This window comes from Desmodus rotundus, chromosome 2, assembly GCF_022682495.2.
Source record: "Desmodus rotundus isolate HL8 chromosome 2, HLdesRot8A.1, whole genome shotgun sequence".
Classification (NCBI taxonomy): domain Eukaryota; kingdom Metazoa; phylum Chordata; class Mammalia; order Chiroptera; family Phyllostomidae; genus Desmodus; species Desmodus rotundus.
This window is the reverse complement of record NC_071388.1, coordinates 124,358,869-124,375,621: the sequence shown is the minus strand read 5'-3', so window position 1 is coordinate 124,375,621 and position 16,753 is coordinate 124,358,869. Positions and strand designations below refer to the sequence as shown.

The window sequence follows — 16,753 nt, the reverse complement described above, 5'->3', positions numbered from 1 at the left end:
ATGCTGTTCTTCTCTAAGTAGCTAGTATAAGTTCCTGGAGGTTAAGGATCATATCTTTTGTGCTTCTGTATTTGCAAATGACCTTAGTTTAGTGCTAAATATAAAAAAATCTCTGATTATTGATAATCCAACCCATGATTGACAACCAGCTGCACGAAGACAATGATTTCTGCAGTATTGTGGTTAGAATCAGTATAAGGGAGTGATGCCACCTGGTTCTGTAGCATCAGGGTCTGGTTGCACGTACAAAACAGATGACATTTTGTCATATGATGTTCCCTTGACATTTCTTTTTCCCTTGAAAACAAGAGCCGGTTGTAAGCCTCAAATTAACACTTCTCAACTTCCAAAAAGCTGCCAGAGATGGGGTTGAGTGAGGTGCTTCCAACAGGGAGGCAAGACAAGATAACAACATTTTATGTCTGCCTCAAGGCTGTGCTACAAATCCCGGAGTGCTAGAAAGGGCACTGAGGGGTTCTTAAGAGGTGTGTCATTACTGACCCAAAGGAACTACTGATTGGGTTCAGCTTAGAATTCTGAATTCTAAGAATTCACTTAATTCACTATCATGTCAATATTTCTTGAACATTTCCCTTATTATTTAAATGGCTTTATTACCAATGACTTTAATGATCCTTTTTTGAGGAGCTAAGCTGTTCACAAATCAAGGTATAAAAGTTGATTTATTTCTTCCCAGTTTAAAGCACAGCTGAATTTTATGGATAAAAATGGATTAACCACATGACTCTACCTAAGGTTTTGTTGGCTAGGTCACTTCTCCAACTGGGCAGAGCGCAGGTGTATTCAGAGGTGGTGACCCAATGGCTTTGTCCTGCCAGGAATCATTAAAAAATATCTACTGTGTTTACTAATATAAGCACCACTCAGAATTTGTTTAGCAAAATCTCTACCTAAGCCCCAGAAAGAATGTAAAAGCAAAAGGGAGATTCCAAAATTTTCATCTGTAGACTCATGCTTATTTTTCAGTGGAGATTATTGCAAACAATAATTCTTTCTTGCTTCAGGAAAAGCAGCCAGAGGATGAGAGGAAACACAAAGAAGCTTTGGAAGATCTTCACATGGTGGTGGATGAAGATGCAAGGAGTGAAAGCAGTGCAGATGAGGGGAAAGAAAAGACCAAATTGCTGTTACAAAGATTGAAAGCTCTAGAGGTAAGAAATAAAGCAATTTTTACACATTTAAAGAAAAATAAGTGTTCCACTTCTTTCATTGCATTGGTTTTGAATGAGTATAAATCTTCCTTTCTCACTTCTTAGTTCCCCAGACTAATAGGTTCTAGTCTTCCCATTGTGCTCAAAGACTCTTGACCCAGTGACTGTGATTGTATTGCCTTAACCAGAGTACATTGGACAATAATTCACTTTAAATTCAGTTCAGCGCTCAAACTGGACCAGTTCCCCTAAAATTGCAAGTTTCTTGAGAGAAGAGGCTGTTTGATATTTCCCTTTGTTTATTCAATACCTAATATAATGAATGAATAAGTGAATTAATAGATAAATATTTAATAATATGTAAGGATAACTGTAAAAAATAAACTTTAGGCAGAACCATTATTTCAAAAATAAAAATCTGTGCAGAAGTTCACTGTGTGTGTAGATCATGAATGTAGAGATGAAGCTTATGAGGCTAAAGGGTGCTTCAGAGAGGTTTTTGAACCGTAACAGACATGGTTTGACATGGTTTGAAACTGCCAGCCTATTACATTTCATGCAAATATCATCTTAATGGCATTTGATGTCACTTCAAGTGTTAATTCCTAAATGTGTATAGCAGTCCTCAAAGAACATTCCAGGTATTAGTTTTTGACTGAGATTTCAAATGCTGAGAGATTCAGCAAAGATGACTTTTTCTACGAGTGGGCTCATCTCCTTTTAATAAATTTCCTGTTAACATGTAGAACTGAGATATAATAACTTTTAAGCAAGGATTATGGGTGGCCCATCTCTTCTTAGCTAAGTACAAGGGACCTTCATTCAGAACCTCTAAAAATGTAGTTCTCCTGTTGGGTCTAAAGAATCCCAAAAAGTTCAGCAGAGTGAAGAAGTAATATTGGAGACATCTTGTTTTCTAGGGTTGGTTCCTGAAATCTTGCCTTGAATCTACCACATGATCTATAATGGGCATACCCTTTTCACTCTAATTTCCTCAGCAATAGTAAACAAATTTGTTAAGATTATGACTTTGGAACCAGATTCCCAGGGTTTGGTTTGAATCCTAGTTGCACTACTTCTACTTAGTCTCAAAACCATGAGCAACTTAATTAGGCTCTCCATGCCTCTGTTTCTTTAACTACAAAAATGATGCTAATAATAGTAACTTACCTTTCAGGGAATAATGAGGACTCAGTAAGTTAATATTTGTATGGCGATGCCTGGCACATGGGCTCTTCGATCCACCTCCTCCAAGGCACCTGCCATTCCTTAAGCCATTTTCCCCTGTTTATCTGGATATAATAATGAACACAAGAGCTCTGAATGAAAAAAATCAGCTACTGCACTCAGAAGTGACTGAAGGTAGAGAGGTTAAGCAAGTACTGTCACACATGCGCAGAAAAGAGGACAACTTAAGGAACCTCTGACAGCTCCCCTGGGGAAATGGCCAGGAATCCCTCCTTTCTCCCAAAAGGTTCTCATATTTTTTTCATTTTTTTAAGATAGTCACTGTGAAAAGTGGGAAAACCTTCTCAAGAAACACTGAGGTTTCTATCTGAGAATTTTGGGAAACTCATATTTTTGTCTTGAGGAGGAATTAACTGGATTTAACAATAGGAATGAGTGGATATTACAAGTTCTTACTTCTCTAGAGCCATGTGTTTAAATTGTTGGTTTGACTTATAATTGAAGTGAAAAATGCTCTTAGTTTACCTAATTGTCACTGAAAAAATATTGTGAAGGACATTTAATCAAGAGGTATTTTAAAAATATCTTTTTTATTAGCTCCCACTAGTTTTTTTTTTAATTATATTTTATTGATTATGCTATTACAGTTGTCCTTATTTTTCCCCCTTTGGCCCCCCTCAACCCAGCATCCCCAACTCCCTCAGGCAACCCCCCTACCATTGTTCATGACCATGGGTCATGCATATAAGTTCTTTGCCTACTCCATTTCCTGTGCTGTACTTTACATCCCCACGGCTCTTCTGTACCTACCTATTTGTACTTCTTCATCCCCTCACCTTTTCACCCATTCTCCTCCCACCTCCCATCTGGCAACCATCAAAACATTCTCCTTATCCATGATTCTGTCACTGTTCTTGTTTGCTTAGTTTGTTTTTTAGATTCATTTGTTGATAGATATGTATTTTTTGTCATTTTATTGTTCATAGTTTTGATGTTCTTCTAAAATAATTCCCTGTAATAGTTCATATAATAATGGTTTGGTGATGATGACCTTTAGTTTTATCTTTTCTGGAAAGCACTTTATCTGCTCTTCCACTCTAAGTGATATCTTTGCTGGGTAGACACGTCTTGGCTGTAGGTCCCTCCTTTTCATGACATTGAATATTTCTTGCCCATCCCTTCTGGCCTGAAGTTTCTTTTGAGAAATCAGCTGATGATAGTCTTATGGAAACTCCCCTGTAAGTAACTAACTTCTTTTCTCTTGCTATTTTTAAGATTATCTCTTTATCTTTAACCTTTGGCATTTTAATTATGATGTGTCCTGGATTGGGCCTCTTTGCATCCATCTTGTTTGGGACTCTCTGTGCTTCCTGGACTTGCATGTCCATTTTCTTCACCAAATTAGGGAAGTTTTCTTTCACTATTTTTTCAAATAGACTTCCGATTTCTTGCTCTTCTCCTTCTGGCACCCCTATCATGCAAATGTTGGACCTCTTGAAGTTGTCCCAGAGGCTGCTTATACTACCCTCATTTTTTTTGGATTCCTTTTTCTTGTTGTTCTGATTGGTTGTTTTTTTTTGCTTCCTTATGTTCCAATTCATTCATTTGATTCTCAGTTTCATCCACTCTACTGTGTTTCCCTGTAAATTGTTATTTCAATTAGTGTATCTGTTGTTGCTTAAAGGTCTTTTCATGCTGTTGAGGTCCTCACTAAGTTCCTTGAGCATCCTTGTAACCAGCATTTTGAACTCTGCATCTGACAGATTGCTTATCTCCTTTTCGTTTAGCTCTTTTTCTGGAGTTTTGATGTGTTCCTTCATTGGGGCCATGTTTCTTTCTCTCCTTGTTTTGGCAGTCTCCCTGTGTTTGTTTTTATGTATTAGGCAGAGCTGCTTTGACTCCATGTCTTTGTAGTGTGGCCTAATGTAATAGGTGTCCTGTAGGGTCCAGTGGCACAACCTCTCCTGTCACCAAAGCTGGGAACTTGAGGTGCACTATTCGGGTGGGCTAAGTACACCCTCCCCTTGTAGTTGAGCCCTGGTTGCTGTTGGCAGATCAACAGGAGGGATTTTCCCAGACCAGTCAGCTTCAAAGGTGGGCTATGACCACTGAACACCAACCTCTGCCCTCCATGGAGGATCAGTAGTGCAGGGTCAGGGTGGTGGTGCTCCCATGTGGTCTATAGCTGTTCACTGGGTGCACTGGCCCTGGGGTTTCCCAGGTGATGCAGGCCAAGGTCAGCCCCCATCTGTGTTTTGCCTAGGGCACCCACCTGAGCTGTAGAGCAATCTGAGATGGCTACTACTTGTGCTGGGCTTGAAGATTCCCAGACAAAGACAAGCTGTGAATCTAGGCTGGCTGCTGCTACTGCTGGGCCTGGGGCTCCCTGAGGCCAGCTGTTGCTTATTTGAGAGGTTTAGGAAGTTGTGAAGCATGAGCCAAGATTAGCCATTCATATGGAAAAGGTGCTTGGGTGGGGCAGTATGTTGTGTGGGGCAGAGTCTTTGGGGATCTCCAAGGTGAGTCATATAGTGTTAGCCAGGTTGATGGAGTCTCAGATATGGCACCAGCTTGCCAGTTCTGTGGGATGAGGGTTTAGAAAAGAGACAATGGACTCTGCTCACCTTGATGCTGGACACTTCAGTTTCTCCCTATATACCACTGGTGCCTTTCAAGATGCTACTCTGGGCTGAAGCTCAGAGGGAGTGAGTGTGAACAGGTCAGTCCATGTGTGTGTTCTTAAGAGGAACTGCTTGGGGCTCCAGCAGTTTCTTCCACCAACAGACTCAAACCTCCTTTGTGTTTGCAGCCAGCAGCTGTGAGGACTTATCTTCCTGACACTGGAACCCTGGGCTGCGGGGCCTGGTGTGGGCCTGGGAGTCCTTGCTCCTTAGATATCATTCCCAAAGTTTTATCCACCACACATGGGTGTGGGACCAGCCTGTTCTGCATCTGCACCCCTCCCAGGCTGGATGGATGTGCTTTCTTTAATTCCATAGTTGTCAGACTTCCATTCAACTTGATTTTTTAGTTGTCAGACTTGTATTCAACTTGATTCCTGATAGTTCTGTGTGATGATTGTTCTGTATTTTAGTTGTAATTTTGATGTGGTCGTGCAAAGCGTCGAGCCATGTCTGCCTACACAGCCATCTTGACTGGAAGTCAAAATATCTTTGGCAGCAATATTTCTTAAGCCTGAGAAGTAAAAGAGAAGCAGTATTTTGGTCTATTGTATTCTATTCTATTCTACTCTATTCTATTATTTTATTTTTAACTTTCACAGAGATCTCGCTACTTCAGGTATTCACTCTTGCATGTGGTGTTAGTTGGTTGCAATAGATGATATCTCTACATGCCATTAAGCCCTACCATTTTAATTCACAAAAATATTTTATTTTCTAAATTAATTTTTTCTAGGCAGAGTGTTACTGCTTGTTTTCTAAAGTTCTTTTCTCAATATTGAGTTTACTCTCTCCTTGCCCCCAAATATCTTACTATTGTCTACTTGAACAGATAATAAAAAGAGATCTTATTTAAATGTATATCATATATGTGTATACACACATATATAGTCTCATCCAATTTTCATATGAATTTCATGTTTCCTAATTTACTTAATTTTATTTTTAAACATTTACTATTGTACTTTCTGTGTCATCATTTGCATAAGTTAGCAATTATTGTGGGAAAATAGAGGGTCCATTCTGACACACTGCATTCAGGGCCAGTCAGGACCCCACACAGATATATGCACTTCAACAAAAGGCTGTTTGGGAAGATTGCAGGGGCATTAAATATAATTCTTTAAAATCACTTTGGCAGATTTTGATGTTTTACAGTAAGATTTTAGAAAACAAAAAAGAATATTTTCATTGTTATATTTTTCAAACAACAATATTTGTGTACTCTGACCTCTTGGTGGCGCCTGGGTTGTAGGAAGCACAGAGGGGGTGATCTTCAAGGTGATGAGAAGCAGCCCTCCCTAATTCCTGTCCCCCAAACAGGTCCCAGAAGGTGTGGAAAAGCAGAGGAGATGCAGAGTTGACTTCTGATAATACTATTTTATTTATTTATTTATTTATTTATTTATTTATTTATTTATTTATTTATTTTTAGACAGAGGGGAAGGGAAGGAGAAAGAGAGGGGAAGAAACATCAATGTATGGTTGCCTCTTGTGTGCCCCCAACTTCAGACCTGGCCTGCAACCCAGGCATGTGCCCTGACTGGAAACTGAACTGGCAACCCTTTGGTTCACAGGCCGATGCTCAATCCACTGAGCCACACCAGCCAGGGCTGATAATACTATAGTCTTGCTTCATATAATGAGAATCTTTAAAAACAACCTAGACTGAGGATCCCCTGACTTTGAGGATTAAGTAAACATTATTCAAGCACAGTATCCCTTAGCATGAGGAAAGTCTGGTATTACCCTTACCTCAGAATTCTTCCTTCTTGTGACTTTTTCTGGGGTTGAATTCCTACTTACATTCAACTTTAAATCCTTCAATCTTCTTTCCAACCTCATGTAAAACAGAGCCTGATTCCTTGATTTTTTACAAAATCCAGCACCACAAAAGATGTGTGGTCATGGCAGAATATTCCAAAGGCTAATGGCTTTGAACTTGGTCTTTAGACAGTTCAGTTTTTTCTGTCATTTAGCTGCAGGACATTTCACACTTGCCCTTCTCCTCAATCCCCAGCCTCCTCCTCTAGAGCATAGCCAACTCTTTCCTGCTTGCTCCCTCTCTCTCAGCCAAGTTCCCCATTATTTATTATTCCGAGTTTTTTAGGTCTCTGTAGTCCACTCATGGTCTCATTCCATACCATTCCCTGAGCTCATTGAGGTATTTTGCTAAACAAGACATTTACTTTTCAAAAAGAACTCTGGGGCCAGTAGTCAAAACAATACCAGTACAAACACATGCACACATATTTTCTTTCTCTTCTTAGCAGTTGTTTTCTCTGCTCAGTGTCTTGGTTTCAGTAATTTTCAGTTGTTCGTGAAGAAGAGTAGGCCACTTAACCTTACCTCCTAGCAACTAATTTCTAAGGGAGTAAATTTTAATTTTTGTTTAGAGTCCTGATGTCTGGTGGAGAAACCATTTGGCATATTTTGTATTTCTGCCATTAGGGACCCCATGAGTGACCTGGACACCACTTGAAAATGTTCTATAACTTTAGGTGTTGGGGTAGTGTTTTCTATTTTTTTTAAATTTAGATTTTCAAGACTGCTATCTCAGAGACTGCTTATTCAGAATAACTTAACAATTTTAACATGTCTCAGGCCACTTCTAGCAAAGGACCACTTCCTGCTTTCCACCTCATCCCAAACCACCAATTCAAGGGATCTTCTCAGATTTGACCTCCATGATTTATTGACTTGATCTTGTGTCTTCCCTGTTCTCTCTTCCTGGGTTTTGGCTCTAGGCCCCAGGTTTGCTCATGGCATGTTCCTTGAAATTTGCTTGTGTCCCAGCTCCCCTCCCTCATCACCTTTAGCCCTATCTCCCCACTCATTGACCAACTTCATACCTGACTAGAAACCAAGACTAAATCCCCTTAGCTCACTCTCAACTCCCATAGCACCTCTGACTCCCAGACTCTAGTCATGGGGAGAAGAGGCCTGAGGCTATCTGGGACTTCTGAGCCTCCAAGTAAATGCTAATGCTCTAGCTATAGCCTTAAGGTCAGAAGAACTTGGCTTCTTATAGGTAAAACATATTTTGTGCAGAAAAATATGGCAATTGAATGTGCCTAAAGTAAATAACTTTTTCTACTAAGTTGTACCTTTCCATGAAAATATGACCATTAAAATGCTAAGCATAAGCATTTTTGTTAATCAGTAATTCTTGTTTAAAATGGGGTAGTTTAAAATAGTAATTCTTCAACTTGGCTGCACATCATAATTATGTGTTGAGTTTGTAGTTAATAGATATTTATTTAATACCTTCTATGGACCAAACACTGTTCTAGACATTGGGGCTAGATCAATTTTCATGGCCCTTCCAACCCCAAGGAATACAGAAAAAAATGCATAGTTAATAACATAATAAATAAGAAAATAAATAAAAAGACTAATAAGTGCCTCTGAATAAGAAAAATTAGGTGATGTAATAATAGGAGTGTGGGGATGAAAATTGGAGAGGTATTTACCTCCACTGGCCTCTGATATGGGGCCAATTGAGTATAATATAAATAATAAAATGGAGACAGCTGAGTGAAAATCTGTGTGAAAAATAAGAAGAAACTGCAAGTTTGAAATCTCAGTGATGGTAGAGGGCTTGGCAGGTTAGAGAAACAGAAATAATAACTTTGTACTGGGACATAAGTTTTAAGACTAAAAAATTGGAAGATGAGTCAAGAGAGGTAGACAAGGTCCAAGCCTTGTAAAACCTTACAGGCCACAGTCACAGTAAAGATATTGAATATAATTATCAATGTAAATGGAAGCCATTAGGGATTTTACCTAGGAAAGTAACAGGATCTGACCTGTGCTTTAGAAAAACAATTCTTGCTGCTTTATGGGCTATAATAGCAAGACAATAGAGGCAGGAACACCAGGTAGGAGGTTGTTTTATATTCCAGATGAAAACTATTAGTAAACTGGTCTAGGGTAGGTACCCAGGACTAATAGGGAATAATAATAATAATCCTATAGAGTAATATCATTGAACTGGGGTGAATAATAAAGATGTCTACATTGGCAGGCCCTTATATGGGGCTTACTATATTCTAAGAACTGTTTCAGTTAATAAATATATAAACTATTTTAATTTCCATAACAATCCTATGTGTGAGGTAGATATGATTATTATCATATACATTTTAAAGATGAGGAAATTGTACCCCAGAAACATTGAATCACTTGCCCAAGGTCACATAGTGTGAGAATCAGAATTTGAACTCCAGTTGTATGGTTCTGCTATACTATGCTAGTAAGAAATGGTCAAGTAAAAATACATTTTAGAAGTAAAACCTGGAATTACTGATGAATTGGATGTGTAATATAAGAGAAAGTGAGAAATCAAGGGTGACTTCTGGTTTTTTGGCCTTAGCAACTGAGTATGGGGTTGTACCAAATTTCTGAGAGAGGCGAGGCTTGGAGGACAAGTGACTTGCAGTGAAGAATGTACAATCATCAGGGTTTTTTGTTACATGTTGAGATGACTGTTAAACATTCAAGGAATGATGTTCCATAGGCAGCTGGATATCCAAGGCCAAGGTCAGGGCTAGAGATATGGATTTAAGAGTCATCAGCATATAGATGACAGTCTACATTGTAGGACTGCATAAGGGTGTATCAGAAATAAGTGTAAATGTGGACCTCTCAGGGGCAGAGGACTGAGCCCTGGTTGCCGCTCCAGCAGGGGTCTGGCTGAGAAAGAAGAGCCGGTCGATGAGTCTGGGAAAGAGGAGTTCATGTGGTGGCAGGGCATAGAAAGGGGGCGGGAGGTAGTGGCAGAGATACCTGAAGAAGACAGTGTTTCAAGGGCGACTTGTCAAATGCAGCTAAGAGAATAAGAAAGATAAAGCACAGAATTCCTCATTCATTCTGGAAGGGATGGGTCAGCTAAAAGAATGACAGCAACAGTTGTTTTTGTTTTTTGTTTGAATGAGCAGGAAGGTAAGAATGTGAGACAGCTTGGACAGACAGCTCTTTTGAGAAGTTTTTCTGCGATTGAGCTGGCATGGGGTGAGTCATACCTGAACAAAGACATAGTACAAGAGAAGCTTTTACAAAGAGGTGACATCAGAGCATGCTAGTGTACAGGTACTGACACGAACCATCACGTGGAAAGGGAGAAATCCGCAGTGCGAGAGAAAGAAATAGAAAAGCACAAGTGCAATCTGCAAGCAGACAAGAGGGACAAACCTTGTGCAGAAACAGAACTTCCAGAAATTCAGAGGCCTAGAAGACAACCTGGGAATTTCAAGTCTTAAGTCTAAGACGGAGGACTAAATGTGTGTTTTTATTAAAAACTGCAGGTCATTCAGATGCATAACCAGGGTTGAGAACTACAGATACAGCTTTTAGAGTGATATTCAAAGCTTTTCAAATACTTAGGTCTAGTTCAGTGGAGGTTAGTCTAAGCTTCCTCACTTTTATCCTCCCTATTTCTAAGAAAATGTAAACAAAAAATAAAATTAAAGTTATAAATCAGCTGGTGGTAATCTAAATAGAAATCCTTAACTGTTTCCTTCCATTCTTAGATTCTATGACAGCTTGCTGACAGGTAACTCCAGACATCCCTGCTTAAAGTATCTGGTAGATTTTCCCCCTGATTAATTTGTATCCAACTGTGGGTCACCTACACTAGGATCAAAGACTAAAACCCTTCTGTGGTAAAGGGGTTTGAAGTAAAAATAAATAAATCCCTGCCTATGTCAGTATATAACTTTGTGCTAGCAGTCTTCTGATTATAAAAATAGTAAATAATCACCTTATATAAAATTAGGAAAATATAACGAAGTGGAAATATTGGAATTACAGCAAGCAGATATATCTGCTCCTGACATTTTAGTATTTTTATTTCCAGTCTTTTTTATTCTCTGTTGTACTTAATCAAATTAGGAAATCATAAAATATCACTTTATACAGTTTAGTAGCTTGCTCTTTAGTGTAACGTGAAAACTATTTTCCCATGTTCCTTGGTGTTCCTTAAAATAGGATTTAATGGCCGTGTAATAACTTATAAAATGGATGCTGAGTACTATTTATTGAATCCTTTCTCTTGGCTACTAAGGTTGTTGACACTTTTTCATTATTGTGATGTGATAAGCATCAGGTCCATAAGCCTTTAAACACAAATATGTTAGTGGAATATTTAAAATGTGATCTTTTTAAAAAAGTTATGTAGATAGACAGAAATTTTTTCATATACACTTAAGAATCTCAGGAATGGCTCAGATGAGGGCAGCACAGTTAGGGAAAAAGCACCCAAAGCTGCCATACGGAGACACCACTCCTGCTCAGTATAGAAGAGAATGATAAGAGGCTGCTGAATCTACTTCAAAGATCTACATTGTTGAGAAAACTTTACAATCTAGGCAATCTTGCTATGTTGTCAAGGTACTATAGCCCTTTCAGTGGCAAGTCAAGGATGTCCTGTGTAGACTGTCTTGAACAAAACAAAGAATGGTCATGTAACTAGAAACAGAAGTGTAACAGGCGACGAAGAGGCCATGTCGGAAAGTTTTTTCTGTCTTGCAGCTTTGCTCTCCTCTAGTTGGTTTCATTCTTAGGCAGGTTCTTTCTATACAGTAGTAAAATTGCTATCGAGGAGCTTCCAAGCTTGTACCCATTGACTGGCCATGCAAAGGTTGAATCTCTTTCCTCATAGTTACATCCACACTCCTAGTCTGCAGAGAGGGATGTCATGGGTACAAGCTCACATCTTGGCCATTGTAGGGTGGAGCATCACAACTGACAGTCCCATCAATGCCATGAGTTGGCAAGGTTCTCCAGTTTTAGTTATTTAAATGTCAGAATTGCTTGAATACTACTCAGAAAGGTAGGTTGCTACTTAGATATTATCTCCCTCATTTTCCCTGTAGTCCTCTCCTCTCCTCCCCTCCCCTCCCCTCCCCTTCCCTCCTCTCCCCTCCTCTCCCATCTTCTCTCCTCTCCTCCCCCCTCCCCCTTCCCCCACTCTTTTCCTTCTCCCTTCTTGGCTGTCACTAAGCCTGGGCTCCTACTAAATGCTGGAGTTACAAAGATCTATAGAGCATTTCCCTACCTTTGAGACACATTGTTGGAGGGAAGACAAATATATGCTAATTTCCATAATAAAAATAATATATACTAACAGTTTTAAAAATTAAAAATATGCTCTGGCTGGTGTAGCTCAGTGGATTGAATGTGGGCCTGCAAACCAAAGGGTCACAGGTTGATTCCCGGTCAGGGAACATGCCTGGGTTGTGGGCCACGTCCCCACTAGGGGGCATGTGAGACGCAACTACACATTGATGTTTCCCTCTCTTTCTCCTTCCCTTCCCCTCTCTCTAAAAGTATTCAAATAAAATCTTCAAAAGTAAAATAAAAATAAAAAACAGAGTCACTGTGGTTCTGTTTATAAAATTTGTGTGTGTGTGTGTGTGTGTGTATGTATACATATATATATGTCAATGGAATACCAAATAGAGTACCTAACTGGACTCTGTTTTGAGGAGGCAAGAAGATAAGAAGATGCCATTTGAAATGAGTCTTTTGAGACAAGCAATGAGAGGAATGGCAGAAGGAGCTGCCTGCATAAAAGCAGCAAAGCTTAAAACAGCCTCAAGGAGCCATCAGGACATGGGTCAACCTGGAGCCTGGGTACATATGCCAAAAATTAAACTGAAAGACTTGGCCTGTCGTGTAAGTGCAAGTGCATGAGCTACCCATCTATCCAACACTTAGATATTAAGAGCTAACAGTGTCTGTTTTTGAAACTTATGAAGCATCTCATCAAACCTCTAGCCTCTTTAGTGATGATCCTAGCTAACACTCCTTGAGTATCCACAGTGCCCTGGAGCTGCAGTTCCTCCCAGTGCTTCTACCCTTCTTTATAGCATAAAATCCTGTGGCCAAACAAACATGCCAAGTGGTGCTGGAAACAGACCTGAACCATGGAGAGAATATTTATGGCTTGAAAGCTTAGGCCCATATTGAATTCGGAAGAAACTCCTTTGGAGTATAGAAAAAATATATGTATTCCATAAATTGAAGTGGTACCAGTCTCCAGGAACTTTTGATCCGTGCTTACTGTCTTTCTGCCTGTCTCTTCACTATTGATGTGGGGGAACTGAACTTTTCTGCAATGTACGTTTCCCAATAGTAATAGGCAGCTAAGGATTCCTCTTACCTTGGGTTTTGTTAGTATCTACAACCTGTAAAACAGCAGCACTTTCAGCCTCCCAACTCCTGTCAAGACATAACCATTTATCAGTTATGACCAACTGCTGAGGGTAAAGGAAAACGCCCCGTGTGAGGTAGCAGTCTGAGGATTAGGGTGCCTGTGACTGCTCTGTATTGCAGGGCCAGATCTGCATGGAACTTATTAGCAACACCGCACGTATTAGAAAAAGCCAATATGTCAAGAATTAATCTGCATAAATATGTTACTGTGCCTGGCTTTGATTTGTGTGGGAACTTGTAAAAAAACCACAGATCTTAGAGAAGGCCAATGCATCAAGTTCTAATCTCCATAAATACTCTTACAGCGATCAAAGATGAAAAATGAGCCATGGGGCCAACATTAATTGTGCCCAGAGATAATTAGAACAAAGTGCTGTTAATTGTGTGTTGGTTTAATGTTATGTAGCTGTGGCCTTGCTTTTTTTTTTTTTTTTTTAGTACAGAGAGTATAAATTTTGATGTCAGAAACTGAAAGCTAGCTGGCTTGATTAATTAAAAGGCCTCAGTTTGCTTAGTTACAGCTAATTAGGCATTTTAATCCTTACTCTACAAAGTATGATTAAGCCTAGTGTGTCATGAGTATAAATGGAAAACCAAACCTCAAATCTTGGCACCTTTTTGCATAGTGATTATCTGAGTAGTTCTAGATGTGTTGCTTCTACAGAACTTACCAAGTGTCATGAATGAAAATGACAAGCTATGACTCAGAAAGCACTATGATTGATGAGCAGTCCCAGTTACAGAACTGTGGCATTCTATAAACTCTAATAGCTTGTCAGGAGAAAATGTTACACAGCCTTGGAAAAGAAAAAAATATATAGTGACTCCAGTTTGGGGTCCAGAAAAATGCCCTTGTGAAACAGATACTGCCTTTACATGCTGAGTCACCCTAATATTGTAGTAATAAATCTATGAAGTGTTGGAAGAAATCCACTTACTCTGACTTGTGGTGGCAACTTTTTGAGGGTAAACTAATCCATTAGGATTCAAATCATCCCCAACCCTGGGGCCTCACTACCTAGGAAGTGGGAAATACAGTTTCACTTTATAACCAGAGCAGAATGACTGAGGTACTAGAATGGATCAAGGACTTTAAGATTTGGATGTGGGAAGAAAGATTACAAATACAAGCTGCTATGGGCATAAGAATATCTACAGTATTAGTTTTGGTAATTACTCCTATTTCAGAACTATCTAAAATATGTCTTTGCTTTTATTTGTGAATTTAACTTTCTAAAGGTAAATGCCGTTGGCGAGCTGAATCGCATTTCTGGTTTTCTAATCAGTTACCCCGCACCTTGGACAGGCTCAACCTCTCTCACCAAGTTCAGTGTTCACAGGTATTCAACTGCTGTAGTGGAATGGGGCTATTCTAGAATACAAGTGTCCACTGGTTTTAAAGAAGTTACAGCTTGTCTCACATGACTCCACTCCAGGAAGACAAACAACCCAATTAAAAAATGGGCAAAGCACTTGAACAGACACTTCTCCAAGGAAGACATACAGAGGGCCCAGAGGCATATGAAAAGATGCTCAGCATCACTAGCCATCAGAGAGATGCAAATTAAAACTACAATGAGGTATCATCTCACACCAGTCAGAATGGCCAACATAAACAAATGCATAAACAAATGTTGGAGAGGATGTGGAGAAAAGGGAACCCTCGTGCACTGTTGGTGGGAATGCAGACTGGTGAGGCCACTGTGGAAAACAATATGGAATTTCCTCAGAAAACTATAAATGGAACTGCCCTTTGACCTAGTAATTCCGCTGCTGGGATTATACCCTAAGAACCCTGAAACACCAATCCAAAAGAACCTGTGCACCCCAATGTTCATAGCAGCACAATTTACAATAGCCAAATACTGGAAGCAACCTAAGTGCCCATCAGCAAAGGAGTGGATCCAAAAACTATGGTACATTTACACAATGGAATTCTACACAGCTGAGAGAAAGAAGGAGGTTATACCTTTGCAATGTCATGGATGGAACTGGAGAACATTATGCTAAGTGAAATAAGCCAGGTGGTGAGGGACAAATACCATATGATTTCACCTTTAACTGGAATATAATCAACAAAAGAAAAAAATATATAATATATTTAAAAAATATATATATAAAAATAAAAAAATATATAATCCGAGACATTGTAGTTAAGAACAATGTAATAATAGCCAGAGGGGAGTGGGGAGGGGACAGTGAGGACAGGGGATTATAGGAACTACTATAAAAGACACATGGACAAAATCAAGGGGGAGGGTGGAGGTGGGGGAGGGAGGTGGGTTCGGCTGGGGTGGGGTGGAGGGATGGGGAGAAAAGGCATACAACTGTAATTGGATAACAATAAAAATTTTTAAAAAGTAGTTACAGCTTGTGAAATGTGCCTATTGTTTGTTTTGAAAGGACAGTATTTCAACATAACAAAGAAAAAAAGAAATACTTAAAAAAATTAACAAGGAATATTATTAGTGTGGATTTTTTTTTCTGAAAGCAGAGGATTTTCTTTTAATTTTCTCAAATCCACAGGAGTTTTCTTAGAAACATGAAAAACACCATTTCCTGTGACATCATTATTGTTTTTTGCTCTGTATGTGCCTAGGGCCAAAATCAAACTGGTTTTGATAATGTCATAAAATACCAAAGTGATGATGAATTCATTTAGAGGAATCTGCCTCCCATGTATGCAGTAATTTGGGGAAGTAGCTCTGTAGGGAACTCCAGCTTAAAAAGAGAAGCAACTGTAGGCCAACAGCATATGATGGGCAAATAGTCCTAAATCCACATGATAAAATGGGTTCTCAGAAATCCAAATAACTGAAAATCTCCTTGCAGTCTAGTTCTGTTAGAGAGAGACAAATAAAACACGCAGAGCCTTGGCCGGGTGGCTCGGTTGTCTAGAGCATCATCCTGTACACTGAAAGATTGAGGGTTTGATCCCTGGTCAGGGCGCAGGAGAGGGACAACCAATAGATGTTTTCTCTCTCTCTCACTCACCCTCCCTTTCTCTGTCTCTAAATCAATGAAAACATATCCTTGGGTGAGGATTAAAAAAGAGAAAAAGAAAGATTTTCTCCCCTAAAAGCAGTGAGTGGGCATTTGCTGAGATGAATTTAAACTTTGGAGCACAGGTCTGCTTTATGGCCTTGTCTGTTCCTCAATGTCCAGAGATGATTCTGAGGGTCTCACTGGAAAGGGGTGAGCGCCTCACTGATCATCAGGAAAACATCTGAACCATGCACATTACCCTCTAATTATTATAATAGATTAGTAAGTATATATTGAATATAATACCAATATTATAACAATTATACAATATTGCAACCTCTTGATGCCAGCCAGGTGTAAATTTGGTAAATTCACTGGTAATACAATTTGGGGAAAAATATAAAACCATACCTATCTAATAATCTTATGTGGTTCTTAAGCAGCTGAGCTCACAATTTCAAAAAAGAACTTTTTCAAAAATATTTTTAGTAAGGTACTTTCCAGTAGTAA

At 39.3% G+C, this 16,753-nt stretch overlaps 1 protein-coding gene across 4 annotated transcripts in view; it reads left to right on the top strand.

Annotated features, from left to right (window-relative positions):
• Positions 1-16,753, top strand: part of NCKAP5 (NCK associated protein 5) — a 902,113-nt gene that overhangs the window by 610,156 nt on the left and 275,204 nt on the right. For all 4 annotated transcript variants that reach the window (XM_053918599.1, XM_053918602.1, XM_053918601.2 and 1 more), the window contains one exon: positions 1,026-1,172. In XM_053918599.1, coding sequence (XP_053774574.1) covers positions 1,026-1,172 — 147 coding nt within the window. The remainder of the gene's footprint in view (positions 1-1,025; positions 1,173-16,753) is intronic.